Source organism: Cavia porcellus, unplaced genomic scaffold (assembly GCF_034190915.1).
Source record: "Cavia porcellus strain 051 isolate PalLab524CR breed Dunkin Hartley unplaced genomic scaffold, mCavPor4.1 scaffold_20, whole genome shotgun sequence".
NCBI classification, from domain to species: Eukaryota; Metazoa; Chordata; class Mammalia; order Rodentia; family Caviidae; genus Cavia; species Cavia porcellus.
The window spans coordinates 34,755,990-34,783,289 of record NW_026947503.1 but is presented as its reverse complement, the minus strand read 5'-3'; the positions used below and the strand labels follow the sequence as shown (position 1 = coordinate 34,783,289).

General features: G+C 44.3%; 1 protein-coding gene across 4 annotated transcripts in view; it reads left to right on the top strand.

Moving 5' to 3' along the window:
* Positions 1–27,300, top strand: part of Ctif (cap binding complex dependent translation initiation factor) — a 288,191-nt gene that overhangs the window by 78,008 nt on the left and 182,883 nt on the right. For 2 of the 4 annotated variants that reach the window (XM_005005538.4, XM_023566851.2), the window contains exons 2-3: positions 1,601–1,806; positions 12,267–12,338. In XM_005005538.4, the coding sequence (XP_005005595.1) occupies positions 1,627–1,806; positions 12,267–12,338 (252 nt within the window). In that variant the 5' untranslated portion in view covers positions 1,601–1,626. Of the gene's footprint in view, positions 1–1,597; positions 1,807–12,266; positions 12,339–27,300 lie in introns of all 4 variants that reach the window. The other 2 variants (XM_013157177.3, XM_063231710.1) reach the window with 1 other exon arrangement.

Sequence of the window (27,300 nt, the reverse complement as noted above, 5' to 3'; positions counted from 1 at the left end):
CCTTTCCTTGAGCAGGAGTTTGGACTAATTGCCACGTGGCCTCTGCTCTAGCAGGTCTATAAGGACCTCTAGTTTTGGAAAGTGGAGGATGGTGCCCCTAAATGATGGCCAATATGAGCAAAGCACAGAAGTGGAGGGAGCATCCTGTGTTAGTGTTCAGTGGTTGTGAAATAGATTGCTACAACATTAGGGCTCAAAATAATATCCGTTCATCACTGCCTGGTTCTGCAAGTGTGCAGCTCAGCAATCTTCACGTGACTGTTTTCCCTCAGAAGAAAACTGATGAGGGTGGCATTCGAGGGAGCCCTACTTGGAAGCACTCTGAGTCCTGCCTCACATCCATTAGTTAGCACTAGCCAGCTCTTGATTATTAGCCCATAAAAGACCTCAGAAATTTAAGGTTTTGAAGCTTAAATGTCCTTTTCAGCACCATGGCCCTAGCCTTTCTCACCCACATCCCTAGCATCCAGCGTTTTTGAGCGCTGTGTGCCTTCTATTTCGATCATGCTTTCAGTTGTGCTGATGAAACCTGTGCAGGCTCCGTTTCCCTTGGCTTGGTGGGATCCTTGTGCAGACCACAGGTCTCTAGATAATTGAAGGGACACAAACCATCTGTAGAAGTCCCTTCCCATCTGGCCTCAAGCCAATCAGAAGGAGGGGAGGGTGCCTGCCTGGAGGTGAGGACTGTGGCTCATGTCACCCCCTGGTGAATCAGATGTGACTGTGGGGATGAAGGGTGAGAGAGGCAATAGGAGTGTCCCTGCAGGCTTGGACCCCTGAGGATAAGCTGACCAGCCTTATGAGGAGGGATATTGTTTGGTTGGTCAGCACAAGCTTCTTAGGAACAGATGGTAATGTCCACCAGGCCCAGCTCAAGAGAGGGCCATAGGGCTATTAAGGGTGATCGTATTCTTCTGGAGGGTGAACAGACTGTCCATGGCTTGATCACATCTGCACAGAAAACCTTCCAGGCCTTTTCTGTTCTAGCAGTAACAGGTAGTCACAACCCCACAGCAAAGTAGAGCACGTGTTCCCCAGGCTGCCCCATGGCAAGGCTGTTAACCTGAGGCCCATGGACTCCAGCTAACTTAGAAGACTATCCAGTGACCAGAGAGAAAGAAAGTATATTTAGAAGAAGTAATTTTTTTGGAGAGCTCAGCCCTTGCTTGGATTTGTATTTGGACCCCAGTACCTTCTAATTCTTGAATCAGGGATGTAACAGTCCATGGCTTATTCTTGTTATAGATTTTGTTAAATCCAAGTCAAGTGGTGGACTCAGATGCCAATCATGGTTCATCTTCTGCTTTTCCCAGTCTAGAGGGCCTGGGCATGCACTAGCCCAAACACTACCCAAGATCTCAAGTTGCCCAGTTGGGCAAGTAATCTGCCTTCTTTTGCCTCTGTTTCCCTCCCCTTGTAGTGGAAATCCAAAATATTCTTTATGCTAAAGATAAACCAGTGCCCACTGACTTTGCTGTCATTTAAGAGACCAAAATGTCATGGAAAAGGAGACAAAGCATCTAGGAGAGAGTATTTCCCAAGTAGGGCATTGTTCTTACCTCCAGCAGTATCTCATGGAGTCTGTTCTCATTCCCAGCAGCCTGCCCAGGCCCCTGAGCGGGAGGGATGGAAAACTCCTCCGCAGCATCGGCCTCCTCCGAGGCAGGGAGCAGCCGCTCCCAGGAGATTGAGGAGCTGGAGCGCTTCATCGACAGCTATGTGCTGGAGTACCAGGTTCAGGGGCTGCTGGTCGACAAGACAGATGCTGATGGCGAGAGCCAGAGGACGCAGTCCCACATCTCCCAGGTGAGTGCTGGCCCACAGCAAGGCTTAGCAAACTCAAAGGGGCTGAAACTGGGAATTTAATTCTGGCCAGCATCTGATCAGCTGGCTCAGGACTGCCAAGCTCTGAATGGTTCCCCATGACACAGCACCTGGAATCACGTAGAACAGACTTTGAGGTTCTGGCAGAAAGCTCCCAACAGCTATATATGTCTGACTTCTGGAACTCACTTCTCATGGACGGCTGAGGGCCAACCAGACTCATGAGCCTTTGAACAAATTTTTATTGAATACCTGGTATGTGCCTGGCAGTGTCTTTCCACAATCTTTCATTCTTAAGATCTGGAGATCATAGTTTATCCATAATGCATGCCACCTGAGAGCTGTAACTTAGGCATATTTTCTGACTTCAAATATAGACAGTTGTTAGAAGCTTAAGAAATGATTCTTCTGGGCTGCTCCCCCAGGGATCTGGGTACCAATGTACTTAGATGCATGTGGTGTTCTGACCAGAATCTCAGGCTATCTTCTCCTTCTTGGGTTGATTGTGGCAGCTCTGGCTTTGGTTGGGAGGTAGCCTTATTTGAAAAATTGAAGGCTGAATTTTGGAAACCCTGTATTCTCCTGAATAAAATATCAATGTGGGGGTCACGTGTGTCTTTGCCTGATATCATAAATGTGCATTAGATACACTCAAGAATTCATCCCAGATTTGCTCCTAACTGCCCATATGCCTTGAGCAAAGCCCCCAGTTTCTTTGAAGCCAAGTTTTCTTTTCTGGAAAGTGAGGATTGTCCTGCTGTTCAGAAATATGGGAAGGGAAGACAGAGCATGACGCGCAGAAGACACATATAGGCAGGTGCTGCCTGCACAGGGAAGCACAAGGGCCTCCCCTCCTGTCCAAACTCAGTGTCCCAGTGTGCACCTCTTGTATGTGCCCCACCCCATACGTTGGACTCCTATGACAAGGAGAGAGAGAGCTACTTGGGAGCCCTGCTATGGAGAAAAGCTGAATATAGCCATCTGCTCCCTGTCTTAGCGGAAGAAAACCCAATCCTTTTCCTGTTTCAAAAGCCAGAACAGCCCTGTGGCTTTCCTATAACTCAAACCAGGAGTCAGACTGGGAGCAGAGGCAGAAAATAACCCTGTGGAAAAGGCAGAAGTGGAGTGATGCTTTCCTGTGTGTCCTTGAAGTCCTAAAATCTGTGTATAAACCTGTAATATGTTCATCACCTCATCCATGGTAGTATATTGAGTATCCCTTCCATTCTAGGCACTGCTTTAGGACTCAGGATCTAGGACTAAACAAAACTGCAAATAGCTCTACCCTCTTGGAACTTACATTCTAGTGCAGGGGATTCGAATCTTGCATCATAAAGAGAAACATAAAGCAAAATGGAAAGGGGCAGCCATGAGCATGGGTTTAGTGGGGCGGGTTTGCAGTTTTAAATCGAGTAGTCAGGGATGAAGTCACTGAAAGATGGAAAAGGGTAAGCCATGTACATATTGGGGGGAACGCAATCTGGAGATAGAGATGAGCATGTGCCAAGGATTGGGCTGGGAGAGGAGTCCAGATGCCCAGCCAGGAAGTCAGAATGCTAAAGCAGAGGAGAGGGAGGCTGGGTAGTGAGGCAGAGACAGAATGGGGTTGTGTAGGCAGGAGGTGCAGGGCTGAGCTCTAGGGTCCCCCAATCCCTGGAAGGAAGGGATGTGCAGAAGAGGCATCCAGAGAACCCAGGAAGGCTGGAGGAAAACCAGGCCAGCACAGAGTGCGGGCAGCCTTTGGGAAGCAAGTGTTCGGGATGTGGGGAGAGGGTGGGTTGCCTTGGATGCTGTTGCTGGGCCATGTAAGAGAGCCGAGAATAAGCACTGAGCAGTGGGGCCGTGGTGGCAGTGACCTGAGAGGCTTCAGTTGAGTGGTACAAGTGGAAGCCAGCTGTGGTTGAGTCAAGGACCAGAGGAATTGGTTGGAGACCAGACCTATAACCACTACCCACTAGAGGAGTTCAGTTGTAAAACAGGAAGAGATGAGGTGGTTTTGGGGAAGTGAGATCAAGGCGGACATTAACAGTATGTTCTTGGGAATGCTCCAAGGGAGAAGAGCAATGGCCTTCTCTGTGTCCCTGAGCAGTCATCTAGAATAACACCTGTGGCACCTTTGTGGTTTTCCTCCACTACTTTCAGCCATGAAAGTGCAGGTGCAGAGTTACAAAGGTGACCTTCACCAGGGCTGAACTTTCTCCAGGAGGGAAAGGCTGAGGGAGTATAAAGATGGTGAGGTAGCTGGATACCCAGCCAGACGAGGAGGGGAGTGGACACCAGAGGCAGGTAGTGGAAGCTGAAGGGTACTAGGGTCAGAGGATTAGCAGTCCTAGTGAGCTAAAGAGAGGACATGAGTTGGAAAGCTAGGAAGGGTGTGCAGGAGGGGAGCAGGAGAATGTGCAGGAGCTGGTGAGGGAGGGACTGGTGGGAGCACAGGAGTGTGTTGAAAGGTGAGAGCCAGCAGGAGCGGGGGATGTGGGACCAAGGCAGGATATTGGAACCATCTCTTGAATTTCCACATTCCCAGGAAAGGACCAAAGGGTGATAGGGGAGGTGGCTGTGATCCAGGAGTAATGAAGGTGTAAGGTAGTAGGTGGGTGAGCTGATGAGCTGCAAGTGAGGAGAGTACCAGGATGTTGGCTGAGGGTGTGCTGCTTCATTTGTGTGAATTCGTTTCTTGATTTAAACTGCTGTGCTGTACAGTTAGCAGTATCATGACCTGGAATAGAAGGGGGAGGCAGGAAGGATGGGTTGGAAAATTTCCAAGGAAAATCAATGTCTTTGGTTAGAGAGGGTGGAAAGGGCAGAAACTAAAGAGAGCCGTGATCGACTCGTGTGCAGATGCCCAGATCTGGGAGGGAGGCAAGTCAGGACTCCAGAGCAGCCTCTAAACAGACATTTGTTGGGGAAGAGGAGGCTGCTGGTTATAACTTTCAGAAACATTCCTTAAACTTCATTCATGCTGCTAAATTCTTTGGAAGAAGGCAGACACTTGGCAGAACCGTAGATCGGCCTGTGTACTACTAGAAGAGGAGGGGCTTTTCCATCCTGCTCCTCTAGGCCCCTTCCTCCCCCACGCCCATACCCACAGTGTGCCTAGGGACAGACTCAGAAGAGCCACAGATGTGGCCAGCTCTACCCAGGCCAGAGTTAGACATGTCTGCCTAAGATATTTTTATAAAAAAGCAATCTCTACTGACACAACTTTGTGGGAAAGAGTTCTACCAAAGCACTTTGCTTGTTTTTATTTAATCTAATGACTTTTAAATGAAAGCCAAAAAAAAAAAAAACCACTCAAAGAATGTCCCTGTCTGCCTGTCTGTGGTGGTGTTTTGATGTTTCTGGGAGTGAAAAATTGTTAAGAATCTGGTAAACCTTGAGAAGACTTGAGGCAGTGGAGTGGAATGTTGCTCTTCAGTTCGTGAGGTTACTTTTTAGCATCTGTGAGATGACAGTGGACACTCAGGAAGAAAATATCTCATGACACTTTCATAGTTGTGTTCCCATCTCTGCCCCCAGAGACAGCTAGAAAGTAAAGGTGAGCCAAGTGTGGTAACACACACCTGTAATCCTCATACTAGGCAGGAGAATCCCCAGGAGTTTGAGGCCAGCCTGAGCTGACAGTAGGACACTGTCTCAAAAAGAGGAGGAACAAGAAAGGGGAGGAGGAGGAGGAGGAGAAGGGGAAGGAGAAGGAGGAGGAAGGGAGGGAGGATGGAAGGCAAAAGAAAGGAAGGAAGAAAAAGAAAGAAAGTAAAGATGGATGGATTTGTGAATGGTGGATGGATAGAAGGATAGGGCTTCTCTTTCCTTAGATGAGTATCCATTTTTATTAATACTATATTAAAAATTTCCTAATATCATATTTAAAAGAACCAAATTTTAAGAGTACCTACTGTCCAGTGGATTCCAAGTTAATAAAGTCACATCCTGAAAGTTGTCTTCACTCTGTCTTTGGGATGGAAATTCTAGCTCTGTATGCTGGAGGAAAACTGAGGCTCAGAGATGGAAAATTCCCAAATCATGTACGTGGTTGTGGCCCAGCTGGCCCCAGAACCCTACCCCTACCTCAGCTACTTGTACCTTCCTGGGGACTATGAGCTGTGACTGATGGGAGGTTAGGTAGTTAATATATTTCTTCATATAAGAAGAGAATTAGGACTCTGCATCTTTTTGGCCAGTAATCCTTTATGGAAGTGATTGGGATGTTGTGATGGGGAAAGTTTGGCACTTCTGATGTGAGTAGATGACCTTATAAATCATCAGGAGGCTTTAGAGATGTTTGCAACAGGCTACACATATTATTAGGAACTTTGAAGAGTTTCAGTGCACGATCCCTGCACCAGAGATTCCACTGATTGGAGGGTAGGGGGCTGACATTTTGGTAAGCCTCCCGTGACGCTGAGGTACACTCATGCTGACCTCCAGAGGCCAGCTCCCAGGGCTTCGTTCTCTGGGAAAGACAGGATGTAGGGACCTGGTGAAAGGCACCTACATTTTCTGGAGATGTAGTTTCCAATCTGTTCTTCTTAACAGACCAAATTAAGAACCCCCAAGGATGAAGATCGCTTCTTGCAGCCCTTTTTGAGGCTGTTGGGCACTTGGAAACTCTGGGAACTCTAACGGTCTTTTGAAGAGAAGTGTTGGCCATGAGAGCATTCACATTGGCTGGCATGTCTAACGTGGTTTTCCTTCTGATTCCCTTCATGTTTCTCCCTCCCTTGTGCCTTCCCCATTAACTGTTTACCATTCTCTCATCCCTTATCCTTTTCTGCATTTCCTTCTGCCCTGTTACCCATTTTCCCTGCTGCCTTTGCTTGTAAGAGGAAGTGTTCAATGGCAGATGACCCATGAAAGGCTTAACAGAGGAAGTGAGTTTGCAGGAGCACCCTGTGCTGACCAGATTCATTATGTACTTCTGCCTTATTTAAATTTTTTATTTTTAATTATATAAGTACTATATGCATACATTTGCAGCATACAAAAGAATTCAGATCTTAACAATAAACCTCTTTCATTCCAATGCCTTAGCTCTATCTCCCATCAGATTGGCGAGTCAGCTTCCTCACCCTTTTTAGACATTTATGACATTTGTTGAAATGTACATTTATTGACATATTTATTGGCTTATAGAAATATATTATTTCCAAATCATATGTGAGAGTCCATGGGTGTGTAGTTCAATAGCTCATTTTTCATCTAACCATATGCCCTGCAATTCTTCCAGGCTCAGACATCTGGTGTGTTCTGTTTCCTGGCTGCAGAGTGGTTCATAGTATGGATTTATTTACACATTCGCTCAGTGCTGAGCATCCAGTTCACTTCTGAAATTCCCCCCTGGAAAGGCAGGAAGCTTCAGTGCATACTGTTTGACACGCCTCCCTTTGCACAAATAAAAATGTTTCTGTGGGTAGATGCTGAGGAGCAGGATTAATTTAGCAGCTAGTGCCAAATGGCTCTCCAAAGTGACTGTTCTAGTCTTTACATTGCCACCAGTGTGTTACGGCATATTGTAGTTTTAATTGCATCACTCTAATTTCTAGTAAAATTGAGCATTTTTTAATCTTTCTGCTAGTCACTTTTAAAAAATAGGTTAAAATTTATTTACTTCTTTTTTCAGTACTGGGGATTGAACCCAGGGCTTTGCACATGCTAGGCACGTGCTATACCACTAATAAAAAGGGCTCTATTCCAGCCCTTTTTATTTCTCATTTTGAGGTGGAGTCTTATCAAGTTGCCCAGACTTGCCTAAAATTTGTGATCTTCCTGTCTTAGCCTTCTGAGTAGCTAGGATTACAGGTGGGGGTCACCAAGCCTAGTTAAAACCTATCCTACTTTTAAAGCAACAATTAGAGAAATGGAAACAATTGGAAAACAAGGCAGGGGGGAATCCATTATCATTTTGTGACAAGGATTAATATAATTTTTATATTATTGTTGCCTTTATACACCTTTAATAAAGTTGTACTCCTATACATGTAAGCCTTATCTTGCTCTTTTACTTAGCACTGTCTCCTAGACATTGTTGGCTCTTTAGAATATAGTATAATTGCTTCAATCAGCTCTTTTTCTGCCAGGTACTATAGGCTAAGTAGTAGTAGTAAAATATATTGGAGCTGATGTTTATTCACTCAGACTCTGGGGCAAAGTCATAAACAAAACCAGCCATCCTATCCCTGGCACTTCCTTTTGCTGGGAAAGACAGGAAATCAGATGTTAGGAGGTGAATATTCTTGGGTGAAGCAGGAAGTTGGCAGAATGCTAGCAGTTGGAAGGAGGATTTTGAGAGATGACTCGGAGAAGGTAAGAAAGTGAGACCACTTGGGAAACAGCATTCAAGGCGCAGGGAATGATGAACACAAAGCTCTGGTGTGGGGCTCAGCACTGAGGCCAAGCAGAGTGAGTAGAGGGCAGGAGGAGCGTGATGAGCACCCAGCTGTCAGGGCTTCCCTCGGGCCTGGGAGGACTTGTGCCTCTTCTCTAAGGAAACAAGAGAGATGGAGACCTGAGACTTCCCATTGGGTGGTCCTGATGCTCTTTATATGGGGAAGTTAGGAGGTCTTGGGTAAACTGACCCTTTAGATAACTTTTTCATTTTGAAATTATTTCAAATATATATAAAAAATCACAATCACATTATAAAGAATTCTCATATTCCTTACCCTGCTAATATTTTATCATATTTATGTTCTAAATAAATAAACAGCATGTACTATCTATATCTTTATGCATCTCTATCTAAGTATATGTAGAGAGACAGAGAGGTATCTCTTCTCTGAGCCATTTGAGAATCAGTTGTAGACATGACACCACTTTACACCTGAACACCAGTGTGCTTCCTAAGAACAAGAATATTCCCTTAGGTAATCGTATTATAGGAAGTAAACACTGATATAATACTGTAATCTGCAGCTCCTATATTTCACCAGTTTTCCCAATAAAATCCTTTATAGCAGAAAGAAAAAAATTGGCTGTGATCTTTATGGATCTGAGTGCATTCGTGGCCTTTATCAGCAGTTATTTTGTCTGGCTGTGTAAGTGAACACCTATTTATGCCGATTGCTCATTCTGCCAGAGCTGGACAAGTTACTTGACCACATTGTGCCTCAAGCTCTGTGCCCAGAAGGCTCTGAAGGAAACTGTGCTTGTATCCAGCCCTGCCCATCAGTTGCTGAGTGGGTTCTGTGGGCTTTATCATCTTGCCCGACTTTCTCTATGACTGCTTGTCTCTTCCACATGCTAGGTCCCTTTCTTCATTTCCATCTGCATTACCACAATCGAGGAACTAACTAACCCCTACCCCTTCCCAACTGGGTCAGTGCCATCTTTTGCGGTCCTGAGAAGGGTCTCAAACTCAGCTCAAGTCCGAAGAGGAAATGTCTCAGACTTCTTTGGCCTGATTGAACAGTCTGCCCTAAGCTGACAGATGCCCCCTACAGCTGTTTGTAAGCTTGGGTTTACTCTTCTTCAGGACCTCGGCTGCCCATGTCCCTTTCCTCTGGGTCTATGCTCCTTCTTCATCCCTGCGTGTATCCTGACCTCTCCTGCTTCACTGTGGGGCAGCATGCTCACTACCCAACAAGGGCCTATGCTTTTTGTGGCTCTCACACAGAAGTGACTCAGGAGATGACTTTTGCCTGGCAAATGTGGAGTTAGGACCTTTGACAATGCAAGACCATCCCTGGACCTTAGAGACATTGCATGACAGTTTATCACAAGGGAAAAGCCTGCATCCAACCATGCCTGCAGCCTGATCTCTAGGTATACTCACCAGGAGAGTCCACCCTGCCAGGGGCCAGGCTGACCCACATTGGCACTCGAGTTTAGATATTTGGGGCACTTGGAAAAGGAAAAGCTTTTTCTGAGAGTCTATCCTAGGGTAGGACCAGCAGTAGTCCCCTTAACTCTTAGCTGTCCCCACCTTATCAGCCAGGCTCCACCTAGTATAGAAAAAACCACTAGCAGTGTTAACATTATATACATAAACACATGTACATGCATATATACATATATGTATTAATCCAAAATGTATACGCATGCATACTTATATTCATGCATATGTGTACATAGTGTCTACATAATACATGTCTATATGTATACATAACATATGTATGTTTGTGTGTACATATATATCACTTTTTGCTTTGAAATTATTTTAGACTTACAGCCAAGGTGCAAAATCATTTCAAGTGTTCCCTGCAGCCCACCTTCTAAGATGAACATCTTACAGTGATCAGGACCAAGAAATTAGCAATGGTACACTGCTATTAACTACAGATTTTACTCAGAGCTCATTAGTTTTTCCACTGTTGTCCTTTGTCTATTCTAAGATCCAAATTGACATTGAATTGTTGTCTCCTTATTCTCCACTCTGTGATACTTTCTTGATCTTTTCTTTTTTTCCCCCACATTTTGATAGTTTCTTATGTTCTGGAAAGTTCATTAACATGGCCTGTCTGGTGTTCTTATGATGACACTGAGATTGTGGACTTCAGGGACGAGTACCTCAGAAGCGATGTGCCGTGCTCAGCCGATTAGGAGCCTATGATGTTCATACATCTTATTACTGGCAATATTAGCCTCGCTCACTTGGTTAAAGTAAAAGCTGAGTTTCTTATTTTTTCAATTAATAAATGTGTAGAGGGAGATACTTTGTGACTACAATTATCCACCGGGGGATTTAATGCAGAGCATCTCTACCTAGATGATGAAAGAGCTCTGTAGCTCAATTATCAGAAATTAGCAGCCACATGTAGCTGTTACTTGTCTCTAAACGTGAGGCACAGGGGAGGAGATGGAGTTGCGAGAGCCCTGCCCCAGGGCCAAGGACAGAAGCCAGTCAGTGAGTGAAAGAGCCCTGAAGACCCAGTCACTGCTAGTAATGCCACTCGAGGCAAAGACAGTTGAGCGACAGAGGGAGCATGGTTAGCTTCTTCCTTCTTCCTGTCTCCTGGCTGAGTCAGCTGAAAGCCTGCTTACACGGAGGCTGGCAAGTTTGCCCTCAGCAGATGGATGGGCAGGGATGGGCAAGCAGTGGACCTGCTGCCTTGCCCATCTCTCTAAAGCTTGTCCGACACCAGTCACTGGCCATGTGTGGCTCTTGAGCATTTGCAATGTGGCCAAGTCTGGGATGTGTGATTAGTGGGTTTCAAAACTTCTATATGGCAAGAAAATTGTAAAATATCTCATCAAGAATTTGTTTTATTGATTACCTATATTTTAGATATCATGGGTTAAGTAAAATTTATTATTTAACTTGATTTTGTCTTTCTTTTTGAAATCTAATCATCAGAAAAACATCTTATCTGTGGCTGTCATTTTATTTTGGTTGGATAATTGTGCTCTGTAGCATACTTAGACCCAACGTGTATCATCAATATAATAAAAAGTCTCTTGAACAAAGGTTGTGTCCTTGACTTGCTGTCAGGAGGTGGTGCCCACCCAGTGTTTTAGGAAAACAGGATTGTATTAACCTGAAACCCTCCACACTCAACAGTTTTGACCAGAGATGTCAAACATAGAGACTGAGCTCCCTCTGTGTTGTACATATCACACAAAGTGTAGGTTAAGATCCATGTTCAGCAGAGAGAGTAGCTAACATTTAACACAGCAGTAGAAATGCCACTAAATAGTATTTGACACAGGATGAGCCTTTCTGCGCCTGCCACCTGCCTGCATGGTGCTTTTATAGCTTAAAGTCCCCCATCTCTACCTTGCAGAGTTGCCCAGCATCACAGTCTTATTTTATAGATGACAAAATGAAGCTTGGGAGATTACATGGCTTAAGTGGCACTCTAACTTCTGGTGTATCACCTGGGGAGCTTGTCAACATAGTGATCCTCAGCCCAGCCTTCTGGGTCTAATTCAGTCGGTATAAGGTCTGGGTGCCTAGGGTCCTCTGTATGGCAGACTTTGGGACTCTCAGACAGGTGGCTTTCAGACCACATTTAGGGACATATTAATTCTCCCAGTCCTTTGGGCTTGAGCCCAGCTTCTGATGGCTAGCCTGGGGCTTTTCTCTAATGCAGGGTTCATCAGCTTGCAGAGCTGGATGTACAAGAAAAGCTGCCCATACTTACCTGTCCTCTGATTCTAGCCTTTACATAATAAAGGATCAGTATGGCTAGAGCCAGGTCAGGCAGTGAAACATGGGGCTGGTTGTATAAAACTGAGAAAACCTGGTATCATACTTTTAACTTTAGAATGCAATTGGATCCTCATCACTTCAGTAGATTTAGACGAAGGGAATGAATTCACCTTCCCCAGCCATATACCAGGGAGTCACCTCATGTGGCATTTGCAGACCTGCTGGTGGGGAAGGAGCTGCCACTAAGAATGTTGAGTTCTCACTGGCTTTTTGCCAAGGAGCAGGAGTACACCTGGGAGGCTGGAAAAGTGAAAGCCTGTCCTGCCATCACTGACCCTTCCCTTTTGCCTTGCAGTGGACAGCGGACTGCACTGAGCAGCTGGACGGTGGCAGTTCCTTCTCCCGAGGGCGAGCCCCTGCACAGCAGGTAGGGGACCAACTCTGGGCTCTGTCTAGGGTTGTCACTTGTCTTGCTTTTGTGGGCTCCTGAGTGGTAGGTGTGATATCAAAGCTGCAGTCTGTACCTCTGGGAAGCCTTCCATAATTCCCTGGCCCCAGCAAAGCGTCCTTCACATTCTTTTTTTTTTTTTTCCTTCAATTTTTATCAGTATGTTTTTGCAATATATAATAAATATATTTATATTTACTGGTACATAAACATATCATAGATAAATAAATTTATCTTAACTGGTACATAGACATATTGCATCCTGACCTTCTCTCCTTTCCTATCCCTTCCTCCCATCCAATTATCTGCAAATCCCCTTCTGATCCTTTCAGAAGATCACTTCTTTGATTCATTAGTCTGTTAAGTTATTTTTTTCTAGCCTCAATTTCATTAATTTCTACTCCAATCTTTACAATTTCTTTGTCTGTTAGATTCAGATTGAGATTATTCTTACTTTTCTAGGACCTTGAGATGCATCATTAAGTTATGTATTCAGGTTCACTCTGCTCTTTTTATATATGCACTTACAGATACTGCTTTCATTGCATCCCATGGGTCTGGGTATATTATGCTTCCATTGTCATGTGATTCTGGAAACTTTCTTATTTCTTTTTCTGATTTCTCCTGTGATCCATTGATTATTCAATAATGTATTGATTAATCTCCAAGAAAACATATTGATTCCTTTAAGTAGCAGTATTGTGTGTAATAACAGACATCTGGAAACAACCCAGATATCCACTGAGAGCAAAGTAGAGAGTGCTCTGTAGCATATCCCTACCATGGAATATTATTATGCAGCAGTTAGATGACCAAACTAGAGGCCAGCATTGACAGACCTGGAAAACACTGGGACTCAGGATTTTGATGCTGGTGGGACACTTAAATCACTTTTGCTTCAGGTCTACAGAGGATAGGTAAGTGGAGAGCTTGTGGGAGGAGCTCAGAGGAGCCTAGTGCACAACTGTCCTTGAGTAAGCTGGAGCCTGCTAGTACTTGTGAGGACCTGAGCACTTCTGGGTGGGGCGGGAGGAAGGAAGGGAGCAGCTGCTCTTCAAGAGCTGTCCTCCAGATCCACAGGGCCTCCGCATCCCTGGCGGTCCAGCTAGTTTTGCTGATGCCTCATCCCTGCTGGTAGGAAACTTTGAGGTTAGAAGCTGATAAAACCATTTATCCTAGTCCAGCCCTGCCTCACAGATTCCATGGCTTCTGATCCCACAATTGCTGCAGGGATACGTGACCCGGCCCGTTGGCTTGGTCCAACTTTAGCCCCTTGTACTGGGTAAACGATTCTTTCTCTATTCTGTCCTGAGGGAAGATGTCCAGTGGCCTTGGTTCTGGGCCCTTCTCAGGCTGCAAGACTTTGCTGTTCCATGGTAAGGAGGGAAAGTTGTCCCCCATGGTTCACTCTGATTACAGGATTAGTGAGCATCTGTGCATTTGATTGTTGTTTAGAAAGGAGGTCATAGCAGGAGCCCTGAATAAGTGAGAGAGGGTCCCTAGATGCTGGTTTTCACTCTGCCACAGACTTAGTGGCAAATTCTTCCTCATTAGGTGTCAGTTTCCTCAGATGAAAATCAGAGAAGATTCTGGAAGTCTTTCTAGCACCCTCATGCAGTTTGCAGATGAGGAAACTAAGGCCTATGGAGGTGCATGACCTCATGTCTGACCGACACCCACAGGGCACTTTGACCTGCCCTACTGAATCACGTGACCTTCCAAAAGGCCTTTGTCTCTGCCTCAGGCTTAGCCAAGGACCCTGATGTGCTTCCAGACCCTCAGCTCAACCCTGCACATCAGCAGCTCTCTTGTTTCTGCTTATTATTCTGGGTTCTTCATCTGAAGGCCCTCTTAACTCTCAAGCAGCAAAGTTGGCTTAAGTATGGGGGCTTCACACCAAAGAGAGGGCTCCAGGGCAGGACTGGAGCCCTTAGATGGAGGACATCAGAGGCTGGTCAGTGGTAGCGCTGTCATTTGTCCAGCAGGTATCTGGTTCTGGAATCTCCCAGTGTAGGGTTCCTATTCTTTCCCCTTTATCACCTTTTCTGCCCCCCCCCCCATCCTCTAACCCGGTCACTTCTAAAAGGTCCCAGGGTTGAAAAAGTATCCTTCTCCTAGCCCCAGCCTTGATCTGTCCCCTACCTCTGAGCTGCCCTTGATTGGCTTGTTTTAACCACCTGGAGGAGGGAGGGTGGGAAGCTGGACAGAGGCCTAGGCTGGTGGAGCAGGGCTGGGAGCTTGTGGGATGCTGCCCCTAACAGGGGTATGTGTGGACGAACCCCCCCCCCCGCCCAACCACCTGGCATTAAAGAGCCCAGTCCCACCTTTGGGAAGCAGATGGGAAGTTTAGGGTAGGGTGTGGGTCCTGCAAAATGAAATGTAATCACACGAAAGATGAAGTGTAAAGGTCCTTTCTTGGCAGGTGGAACTGAGATGCTGAAGGGGAGGAGCCCTAGGCAAGAGGAGATGGAGGTCTCTGCGTATAAAGGCACCTCTTTCCCTGACATGTCAGAGACCAAAGCTCCTGGGAGGGGCTTCTGACAAGCCATAGGACCACTGGCAGTGCCACTACTGCCAAGCTGTGGCTTAGGAAGGAAGTCACAACAGGATCCCATCTTCTCATTTCAGAGGGAGAAAGCAAAAGAGTGGCAGGTCCCTGAAGGGACACCCGCTGTGCAACTACAAAATCCGTGCCTTGTGAGTCTTAGGCATGAGGCCTTCAGGACCTGGGTCTGGAGTGGGGAAAGGCCTGCAGAGGACTGGTTTGCCTGAGCCTGGTGGAGCCACGCCCCTGTGCTGTGGAAAGCTGCTGAGAGCCAGCAACACCTCCTAAGGCTGGAGAGGGCCGGTGTTTACAGTCAGGATTTCCTAGACAGTCACCAAGCAGCAGTGCTGGCAGGGGCCTAGTGCTAAGCCCCAGGCAGGCCTGATGCCATGGCCTGCTCTAGCAGCCTCAGCTTTGGTTAGAAGGACAAGGCCCAGGTGTGAAGGAATGCCCAGCTCAGGGCACATGTCCACAGGAAGCCAGAGATCAGACATGGGATAGGTACAGGCTGCATGGGGAGGTGAGTGGAGCCCCACTTCCTGAGGGAGGCTGAGGCATGCACCTGGGTGCCATGTCGCATTCTGCACAGGAAGGCAGGTGGGGAGGCAAGAGCGACTGGAGGCCTGAATTTAAGTGAGATCTCCTAAGTGCCTCATTTCTGTGATGAAAACCTGATATTGAGACATTGAAGGACTAAATCAGCTCAGTACCAACAGTAGGACTGCAAGAACAACACTTGCTGTAGCTCAGGTGGGCACTCAGCGCTGGCACCGAAGCTCAGCACTGTGAGGCCAGGCTCCTTACTCATGCTTCTGCCCTTTACATCCATGGCTCCTGGTGGCTCCCATCAGTGGTTGCACCAGCCTGGTGCCCCTGACTTGCCCTCATGAGACACCATCCCCTGATGCCCTCGAAGTAGGAATCAGAACTGATTAGCATCCTTTGTGTGACCAGAAGAGTCCAGGGTATCTGGGCTGTGACATTATTTTTATCTTGCTCCCACCTATGCTTTAGGGCCCTCTGATGGAGGGAGATCTAGGGGCTAATTGCCAAAGAGACCATCTTTTGGGTGGGACTCTGAGGAGATGATTTAGTCCATCTGTCTTCCAAGGCCCCCTGCTGACCAGAGACTAGCACACATGACCAATTCTTAGGGATACCTATCCCCTCTGAGGACACCCAGCTGCTCCTCAGTGCATCTCCTCATCCAGGCAGACACCTTCACAGTAGCTCATGTTTCACTCACACAGTTTCATGTGTATCTACCCTCAGCCAACAGATCAACCCTAAGTAGGGAGCCGAGGCTGGCTGCACATCCCTGGTCCCCTCGGCTCTAGGACCATGCATGCATTGGGCATTCAGTAAAGATGGCTGAGATCACATTGAACTGGCGTAGGCCAGGCTGGGCAGGCTTTTCCTAGCACACCCTTTTCTTTTAGTGATACCAACTCTAATGAGCTTTTTGGGGCCTTTGGGATGATAGGGTTGCTCTGCTAACCCACCTTGATCCATGGGGGGAATTAGTTTCATGGAGAAGCTGAGGCAAAGTCAAGATGAAGGGGTGGCTGTCTCCTGTAATGCTCTCCAACTCCCCTGCCTTAGCTACACATCCCTAGGGAGGCAGAGATCAGCAAGATGATGCTGGGGTCCTGTGCTCTGCCTAAGAAGCTCTGTGTGATGGGCCAGGGCCCAGGTGCCCAGGAGGACAGCACTTGGTGATTAGTCTGCACTGGGGTTGTTTATTGCAGACTTCTTTGGTTCTCATTCTTTTATCATTCCAACTAACGTCAAAAACACCTACTTGCTTCTCTGAATCCTTTCAGAGGCACACAGTGGGGCCAGCTGGTCAGAATGCAGAGGAAACCTGGGCCACATGTACAGTGCTTGTGGGGATGTAAAATGCTACAGCCATTCTAGAAAATAGTTTGTCATTTTTATTCTTAAAAAAAGGAAAAAGAAGAAGAAAAAGAAGCCTGCAAATATACCATGTGATCTAGCAATTGCTGGGTGTTTATCCAAAAGAAATGAAAACTTATGTTCACACAGAAACCTGTTCTCAAATGTTTATAGCAGCTTTTTTTGAGCTAGTAGAAAACTGGAAGCTACCCAGATGTTATTCAGTGGGTGAGTGGTTAAGCCCACTGTGAGCAAAGAAAGGCCCAAAGGACAAAACATAGCTCAGTGAGTATCCAGACAATTATACCAAGAAAAAAGCCAGTCCCCTATGATTCCATTTATATAATGTACTTGAAGGGACAAAATTACAGACACAGGAAGCAGTAAGTAGCTGAGGGATTAGTGGAGGCAGAGAGGCAGGAGCGAAGTGGATATGGCTACAGAAGGGCCACAGGGGCGTCCTTGATACAAGGATTCTGTATCTTCACTGTATAGACACATCGTGTCTGGGATGTGATGCTGAACTATACAGTTTTATGATTTCTCCATGGAAGAAAACTGGATACTCTGTATTATTTCTTTCAAGCACCTTTGAATCTGTAATAATCCTAAAACTAGCTTAGTGTTTTAAAAGTATAGAACCTTTTATTTTATCAAAATCTTTCATGGTCTTTCCTCCAGAAACCTTAAGAGCTGAAACTGCTTGGTAATGCAAGAGGACCAGCCCACTTGCTTTCCACCCTGCTCACCCCTCTGATGGCTCTAGGCCATCTGTGTAGGATTCCAAGTCATTCCCTGGACCAGATGATCTCAGTCCCTTCCTGCTCTGACCTTCTGTTATTGTGTCTGGTCCTGCCAGAAGGGACAGATCTTTAGGAACTAAAGAGTTCCAAGAAGGCCCTCGTGTGAGGGAGCATGGGAAGATGAGATGGTTAGAACTGGGAGCATTGATTTTTCCCCTTCTGCTGGAAGCCTTTCTCTGATGGGGAACGGGAGACAACTTCATGAGCTCCAGCAGATTGTGGACAGTTAGCCAATCAGAAATGGCTTCTGATGAGACTGAGACCATATTAAGTAGCAAGCCCAGGTAAAGCCTAAGTCACAGTTCTGGCTAGTGGAGAGGGTTGGCTTAAGAGAAATAAACTTGACCGCAGGCTTCAGTCATTATTGGCCACTGCTCCCTGGCTTTTTGGGTTTTCATTTGAAGATAAAATGGGTGCAGAAGTCAGAGGCAAGATGAACAGATAGTTAAGTCCCAGAGTGAAAGAATGGCCTTTCCCTTTCCTCAGTTCAGCTGTGGTTTTTGGGGGTCTCTGCTCTTCAAATCCCCTGCCTCAAAGGCCCATGGATTGGACGGGGATTTACAATGTTGGGGAGCCCATCTTCTTCTTTCACTTCTAGAGCATGGGTGCTGTCCTTGGTACTGAACACACACACACACACACACACACACACACACACACGCACACGCACACGCACACGCACACACACACACACACACACACACACACACACACACAGTATTGCCACAGGAAGGTGCTGTGGCTTTGGCCTCAGAGATAACCTTGAGATCTTTTTATACCCAAGCCTTGTGTTACATAAAAAGTTCTCAAAGTCTCTCATTGTGCTCCACCTGTCCTCCTTCATCCTATTCAGGATATTGAGGGACAGATAGGTCACAGGAGTTACAGTGACTTGCATGGGGCCCAGCAAGCAGGCTGCAGCCCTCAACTCCTATTTTTCCACTCACTCCAAACCATGTTGTCACCAAAAGTTTCCCTGGATGCTGTCTCCCTGAAGCTGGCAACCTGAGTGGCAGGCATGTGCCACCTGAATAGCTCTTTCCATCTCTGGGGTTTCCTGTGAAGACAAGAACTCTATAGTATTTATTTATTTTTCTTTTTTTTCTTTTTAATTTTATTTAAGGAGAAAAAGAAAAAAAGCAGAAAAGGGTACAAGTTACACAGAATATCAGAAAAAAATAAAGAGTAGGAAATCACTAGTTAATGGATTACATATTGTCATCTTAGAAATAGTTGTTCAAGTTACAAAATTAAAGCTTATAAAGTGGACATTCAAGCAGTGAGACTGCAAACAGTTCTGTTCAATGATCCAACAAAACTCAGTAATATCATTGTCTATCATATACACTTAAATATACATGCAGTTATATCGTTTAGAGCACTTTCTTTTCCTCTCTTTTGTACAATGACTATTACACTTTTTGTGTTTTATTACTCCCACAGTTCTTATTACTTTTTTGGAAGAAAGTAAAACCAAATGTGACATAACAGAACAGAGTCAGTCAAATCAAAAGGGTGGACATAATAGATAATGTAAAAACATAATACAAGGTGATCAACAGTGGTTACCATAATGCCTCCCGCTATCTCCAATAGAATTGCCTATATCATCAGTTAGAATAAAATTGAACAAAACAGTAAAGAACGAAACCAACAGAACCAAAACATTGGAGACATTACAGGTCTTCAAAAGTAGATAATAGTCAATCAGAATGGGCATCATAATGAATCCCACTATCTTCACAGCTGTTGCCTAAACTTTCTAACCTGGTACTATCAAGCAAAACAGAATAGAGGAATGTCAGTCAAAACAAGATGGTGAGAGCAATACAGGGCTTCAAATCAAATTAATAGAAAATCAAAGTGGGTTACTGTAATATATCCTGCTATTTTTTATTTTTCCCTTAATTAAAAGGATAAAAAAGTAAATAATAAAATGGAGATTGAGATAAAAGAGGGCATAACAACAAAACATCGCAGATTAAAACATAACCATTTAAGCAAAATAGTGTTTCACCACAAGATAATCCCGACATAAAAGTAGTTACCATATTGTCTCTTTCCTTGAAATCTTTGAGTGTAACTTTGTATACTGTAGCATCAAATATATCAAAACAATGTAAAACCATTCAAGAGAGTGACAATATTACAGGGTATTTAGAATCAACTATCAGAAAATGAACAATGGTTTCTGTATAATCTCCTTGTCTATAAAAGTTTTTGTTTATACTATGACATATAATAAAATCCAATAAGATACAATATGTTAAGACCTATGGAAACAGAAGAACAGAAGCTTGATGGGACTTCAAAACAAGATGATATTAAATCAGCGTTACCTATTATGACATCATTTTCTCCAAAATAGCTGTTCCTATCATCCAATCTTCTCTGCCTCATTTCTGTTGAGCTCTTTTTCTGTCATTAGTTGTCAGTTTGTCTTCTTCATTTTGTTTTCTGCTCCATTCATTGTGACCTCTCTGCCACTATTTCTGGATTCTTCGTATTTTTCTTTTTAGAATATCCTGCAGTATTCTCTGTAGGGTTGAATTGGTGGTTGCATATTCCCCTAGTTCTTCTTTATCCTGGAAGCACCTTGTTTTTCCATCAATTTCCAGGGATAGTTGTGCAGGATATATCAATATTGGATGGAGGTTATTATCTTTCAAAGCTTGAATTATTTCCCCCCTCTTCATGATTTGATGGTTTGTGCCAAGAAGTCTGCTGTAATTCTGATGGGTGTTCCCTTGTAAGTGATCTGTTTCTTGTCTCTGACAGCTTTTAATATTCTATTCTTATATTGGATTTCTGGTATTTTGATTATTATATGCCTGGGTGTAGCTCTGTTTGGGTTGTAGGTGGCTGGGGTCCGGTATGCTTCATACATCTGAATATCTTTACCTTTTGCTAAATTAGGAAAATTCTCCTGGATTATTTCTGCAAATAGCTTTTGTAGTTCATTTGTTAGTGTCCCTACCTCTTCTTTTATATTCTTTATTCTTAAGTTATAGATCCTCTTATCATCTTCTAGTCTTTGTATTATTGCTGTTTGTTTCTTTGTTATTTTTAAGAAGTTTTTCATTTCATGCTCTCATATTACAAATCTGCCCTCCAGTTCAGATAATCTATCCTTAGTTTCTTTCAAGCTGTTATGCCAGTTTTCAATAGAGTTTTTAGTTTCCTGGTAATCTCTTTGAAACTGCTTCACATATTCTATGTTTTCTCTATTTTCTCCATCAAACAATTCTGCCCTTTTTTTCTGTTCGTCCATTCCACCATCTGTTTTTTCTTGGGTGGTGCTTAGCATTTCTCTAACTATTCCGCTTATGTCTTGCTTCAGGTCATTAATAACTTCATTCCTGAACTCATCTATGAGGCTCTGGAGATAGTGCCTTATGTCTATTGGTGCTGTGTCTGCTATTGCCTGTTTCTCAGGATTGGGGGCCGAGGAGCCTTTCTTGTTGCTCCCTCTTCCCATATTCTTTGTTCCTTAAATACAAGCGTATATAGGAGGCCAAGCTTCCTTACCTGTCAGCCACAGTCTGTTTGAATTGCGCCGGCTAGGTGTTCCCACCCACTGCAGCTCACCAAGGAGTTACGGACAGGGCAGCCTATGCAGGGGCCCGCCCCCTCCAGGTCAACCTACCGAAGGCTTCACCGCTAGGGTGCACCTCCAGGCACTTGGACCTGGGTTATGCTAGCCTACTGGGTCTCAGCCAACAGCGTCACGTAGGCTAGGCACTGCTCACCAATCCCGCCTGAGAGGGGGATATGTGACTGAGGTCACTACAGCGCCCTGTTCCGGCAAGTCTGCCTGGTCCCAGAATGTCCTCTGTTGGAGCCTCCTAGACCATGGAAGAGTCCCCATTTCCCTCACTCACCGCAGGTCGATGCACAGCTCCCCGCCCGTCCCACTCTCAACTCCGTTCATCGATTCCCGTTCTCAGAGCTTTCGTGCGTCTCTCTCCCTGCCGAGCCCATTCAGACGCAGCAGCAGCGGCAGGAAACCCAAATCGTGTCTTCCAATGGCACGGGCTCCAGCTTCCACACTGAGGCTTTATCTGTTCCTGTTATAGCACCAGGATTGCATTCCCAGTTGGTTTCTCTCAGCCCAGTTTGTTCTTGGGTCAGCAGGGTATATCTCCTCTTGATTAGGATTCCTCACTCCACACCATTCCTGGATTCTAAGCTGGGTCTCTCAGAGAGCCTCAGTAGCTGCTACTATCTGTCCGCCATGTTCTCCTGGACAACTCTATGGTATTTATATGGGTGGTTATAGAGGCAAGGGAGTTGGGGAGCTCATGATCAGAGAGGAGAGAGAGTACTGTTTAAAAGCACCTATTTTAGTTTATTTCTAAGAAAATCTTAGCAGCATAATTTAAGGGAAAACAATGCAAGAAAACACAATTTCCAGCAATGGTAGAGGCATATATATATTTGTACATATAATTATAATATTAGTGTGTATATTATGTATTACATAGTAATGAACAGGTTGGAAGGAAAATAAGGAAAACTGGCTTTAATTTATGGAGGATAATCCTGGAGTATATTTAAATTGCCCAGAGTTTAGTAATTTCATTTCATATTCAATAGTACATTTAGTTGGACCAAGAAAAGAATTTTAGGATTAATACCTCAAGGAATTATTGTATGAGATTATCCTAAGATATATTTTGTCTACTTGGGGGTAGCTAAAAGTGGGAAAAGGTAATTGAAAACCCAGAATTTAAGCAATAACCTGATACACTAAAATTTTTTATATTTTTCAACATAATGGCATTGTGCCACTCTATTATTATTATTATTATTATTATTATTATTATTATTTTGTCTTTTTCATTTTTACCAGTACTGGTGATCGAACTCACGACTGCCTGCTTGCAAGGCAGGCACTTATGCTGCTGAGCTAAATCCCCAGCCCCAGTGCCACTCTATTATATTAAATTCAATATAATGTTTTTAAAGGAAAGATTATTTTGTCTTTTTGATCAGCATCAAATTCATTTGTTGATTGAGTCTGTATTACGTTAATTATTATAAATACAGGTTAGCAGCCCATCCCACTGACAAAGAGAACTTTTGTCCATTGTGAAGGGACAGTTCTCCTGGTTTGCTCCCCTGGAGTCCCTTCTCCATAAATAAAGGGAAGGACCTCTGTGACCATTGGCCTGGCCTCTTCACCCTCATGACAGAATCTGTACAGTGACATTCTACCCCAAAAAGAGAAGGAACGGACCACAAACCTGTGAGCAATTGGGCTAGGCCCTGTGCAGCCCAGATGCTCACTGCTGGCTGGGCAAGAGCTGCCACCTCTACCCTAGCATCACCTGCTGCAGCAGACATGCAGGGCAAATCCGCACTGCACACCCCAGAATTCTCTAGTTGAAACTTCATCCCTGAGGCTTCTAATAATGAGAATAGTCTTCCTGGTGTCTTGTATCGCAGCTGGCCAGTTTTTGTCTAGTTTCTAAACATATAGCTTAGAATTCTTATTACTCACACACACACATGCATGCATCCATGCATACAAACATACGCACACAGACACCTCTGATAATCACTATGCAGCTGAGTATTTCATAAAGAAAACTGGTGGTGTGAAGAGCTCATTGTTGTTGCTATTTTGGTTTTTAGACAATACCTCACTATGTAATCCAGGCTGGCCTTGAACTTGCTAAGTGGCCCATGCTGACCTCAAACTTGCAGTCCTCTCACTGTAGCCTCCTGAGTGCTAGGATTACCATTGTTTTTCACTGTCTGTGGTTTTGAGTCTTTCCTGCTTATTTTATTGAAGTCATCCATGCGTGGAAACCCCCATCTTATTGCACAAAAGTGCCACATTCTTTCTTCTCTTCTCTGTATGCAGTGTATTCCCTGCACCACCTCTGCCTCCCCAAACGTGGGCAAGGATGGATTTGGAGAGTCTGAATATCTGTAGGAGATGAGGATCCCTTGCTTTATGGAAACCTCTGCAGAGGGCTCCATATTTACCTGAGTGGTTAACTGCTAGCGCAGTCGCTATGAGACTCTGGGCCATGCTGTTGTGAGCCCACCCTGAAAACCAGCCCCATGAACATGGGGAAGTTCTCTGTGCCTCAGTGTTTTCATCAGGGAAACACGGGTGACAGTGCTCACATTTGCTTCCTTGGGGTTGAATAAATGTCAGGTGCTGACACTGAGTGCTGTGTTCGTGACTGCTTTTCTTGGCTTCTCCATCAGTTCTCCCCAGGGCTGAGAATAGCGGTGGGTTCTTCTGGGACATGGCGTAGGCTCCCTGCCCATGTCTGGCTTTCTGGGTTCTTTTCCATAAGGTTTAAATACTCTTATTCCTCTGTGATCTGTCCCAGAACAGCATGGCTTACCCTGGCATGAGGTCCCCTAATTGCCAGTAAAGAGGCTGTTATGAGCAGCATTTAACTGCTAAAAATGATCTACTGAAAAGGATGCTCATAATTTTTTAAAAAAATAAGGCTTCTTAGAACTGTGGCATTTTGGCAGCCTGAGATGGTGGGGCTGTCTGATCTCAGGGCTGAGGAGGCGGGGCTCACAGGAAAGCTGTGGCCACCAGGGTCAACCATGGACTTGCAAACAGGAGAATGTTCTTTGCAAAGCCAGTGAGGTTTTGTTGAACAGAGTTTAGTGGCTGGCCCTAGTCTAGGGTAATATTAATGAATAGTCCTTGTTGGGTGGGGTGAATGGGTAGAAGGATACAGAGAAAAAAGAAATTATGATTCTTACCACTGAGGATATGACATCAGCTGGAATAGAAAGTTAACACACACTGTTAGATGATTGTTTTCCAAAGGAGGATCCAGGGAACCCTGGTCCTGTGAAATTCTCTGTGCAATATAAAGGAAGAATAGAATAGATCTGTGGCTTTAAAAGGTTGGAAAATACTGCATACTGTGTATTTCTGCCTACTTAAAGAGTCGACATCCATCAAAGACCACTAAAAGCATTAAGTTCTGCAATAAAAATTCAACATCTTGACAATTTACCATGTTAATATCTTACTGATCTTTTAATTTAGTATGTCCCAAACATCTGGTTAGGGAGCTTCGTGAATTCCTCCTACTCTTGAAGCTCTTTCAAGCCCCCAAGGGTTGGAGGACCCTGTTTCCAAAGGCATACTCTGGATCACTGCATGGAAACCACCAGCATTCCCCTCCTGAGCAGTTCTGATGCACACTGGCATTTGAGAGCCAGGAGACTTGAGTTTCCAGAGCACACAGGGAGCTCAGGGAGAACAGGAAGGAGTAGAATCAGCCACATGCATGGGTGCACACTGCTGTGCTCTGTATGCACGTGGGATGGGGGTGCGAGCTGCTGAGGAAGCTGCACAGCTAACAGGAAGAGGAGTCTTGAGCAGGATCTGAACAGGACAAAGATTCATGCAAGTGTGTGTTTGTGTGTACGTGTAGGGAACACTTATTTGTGTTTCTGAGCCCAGGAAGGAAACAGTGACCCAAAAAAGAACATGGTTCCATACATCTGGAGCTTGGTGTGGTCTCAAAAACCCTGTCACAAACAGAATGGAGCTATCCTGCTACCAGTGGAAACTGAGGTTTTGCAACAGAGGGTAGAGGGTTAGACTCTAGAGAATAGGGGTCCTGGGGTGAGCCTGACCCTGCTCATCTTCACTGTCCTCACCTTGACAGCCAACTCTGCGTGTGAGCTCAGAGTATTTGGAGTTAAGAGTGTTTGGAGAGAGGTGGGTCCAGCTCCTGGTGTGAAGGTCCAGAACCAGGTGTCAGCTACCTGTCTGAGGTGTGTCTGCAGGTTCCTCTGTGCTTCTCTGATGTTAAGAGGTTTGTGTGTACACATGTGTGCATAGGTGTATGTACAGAATATGTGTATATACAACCATTCACCAGAGTGATATTTCAGTCTACAATAGATTGCATATTCCATTGTGGTCCCATGAGATTATAGTGGAACTGAAAAGTTCCTGTCACCTAGTGACATCGTAGCCTCTGTAATGTAACATAAGGCTTTCCTTGCAGGTTTGTGCTGATGCCGGGGTAAGCAAACCCACTGTACCACCAACTGCATAAAGCTTATGTATAGTACAGAATACTTGACCCTGATAAGTGACTATGTTACAGAGTTTTGTGCTGTTACTACACTTTTATCATTATTTAGGGTGTTATTCTCCTTATATATAAAAAAAGGAACCTGTGAAAGCCTTAGGCAGAACCTTGAGGAACTAGTCTAGAGATGCTGCCGTCATAGGGTGACAGCCTTGTTCATGTTACTGTCCCCAAAACCCTCCAAATGAGACAAGATGTGAAAGGCAGTGATGAGGATGATCCTGCATACCTTAACCACTGTGTCTGTGTTTGTGCCTTAGCTTTTTTTTTCTTTTTTAAAAAATTTTTTATTTAAAGGAAAAAAAGAAAAAAATACAGTATAAGGGTACAAGTAATACAGAATTACAAAAAAAAAGGTAAGAAATCACTAGTTAATAGATTACATATTGTCATCTTAGAAATAGTTGTTCAAGTTACAGGATTAAAGCATACAAAGTGAACATTCAAACAGTGAGACTGCAAACAGTTGTGTTCAATGATCCAACAAAAACTCAGTAATATGGTCATCTGTCTTACACACCTAAACACACTTGCAGTTGTATCCTTTAGAGCACTTTTTTTTTCCTCTCTTTTTTACAACAAAATTTACACATTTTGGGTTTTATTACTCCCATAGTTCTTATTACTTTTTTTTAGAAGAGAATAAAACCAAATATGACAAAACAAAACAGTCAGTCAAAACCAAGGATAGACATAGCACATGATGTAAAAACAGCATACAAGGTTATCAACAGTGGTTATCATAATGTCTCTTGCTTCCTTAAAAAGAATTGCCTATATCATTAGGTATAATAAAATTGACCAAAACAGTACAGAGAACACAGATGCAAAAATCCTCAATAAAATATTGGCAAATAGGATGTAGCAAATCATCAAGAAGATTATACACCATGACCAAGTGGGATTCATCCCAGGCATGCGGGACGGTTCAACATACGTAAATCAATAAATGTAATTCACCGTATCAATAAAGCCAAAAGTAAGAATCATATGATCATTTCTATAGATGCAGAAAAAGCTTTTGATAAGGTCCAACATTCATTCATGATAAGAACTTTACAGAAAATTGGAATAGATGGTCTTTACCTCAATATAATAAAAGCCATCTACGACAAACCAACAGCTGGTATCCTACTAAATGGCCAAAAATTGAAGGCCTTTACTTTAAAATCAGGCACAAGACAAGGATATCCATTATCACTACTCCTATTTAATATAGTACTGAAATACTAGCCAGAATAATTAGACAAGAGAGGGAAATAAAAGGGGTAAAGATAGGAAAAGGAGAAGTTAAATTATCATTGTTTGCAGATGACATGATACTCTACATAGAAGACCCCCTAAACTCCATTGAAAGACTGTTAGATATAATAAATAAATTCAGTAATGTAGCTGGATACAAAAATCAATACTCAAAAATCAATAACATTCCTATACACTAACAACAAAATCACAGAGAGAGAAATAAGAGAAGCCACACCCTTCACACTAGCAACCAAAGAAATGAAATATTTAGGAATTACTCTTACAAAAGAAGTGAAAGACCTATACAGGGAAAATTATAATACACTGAAAAAAGAAATTGAAGTTGATCTCAGAAAATG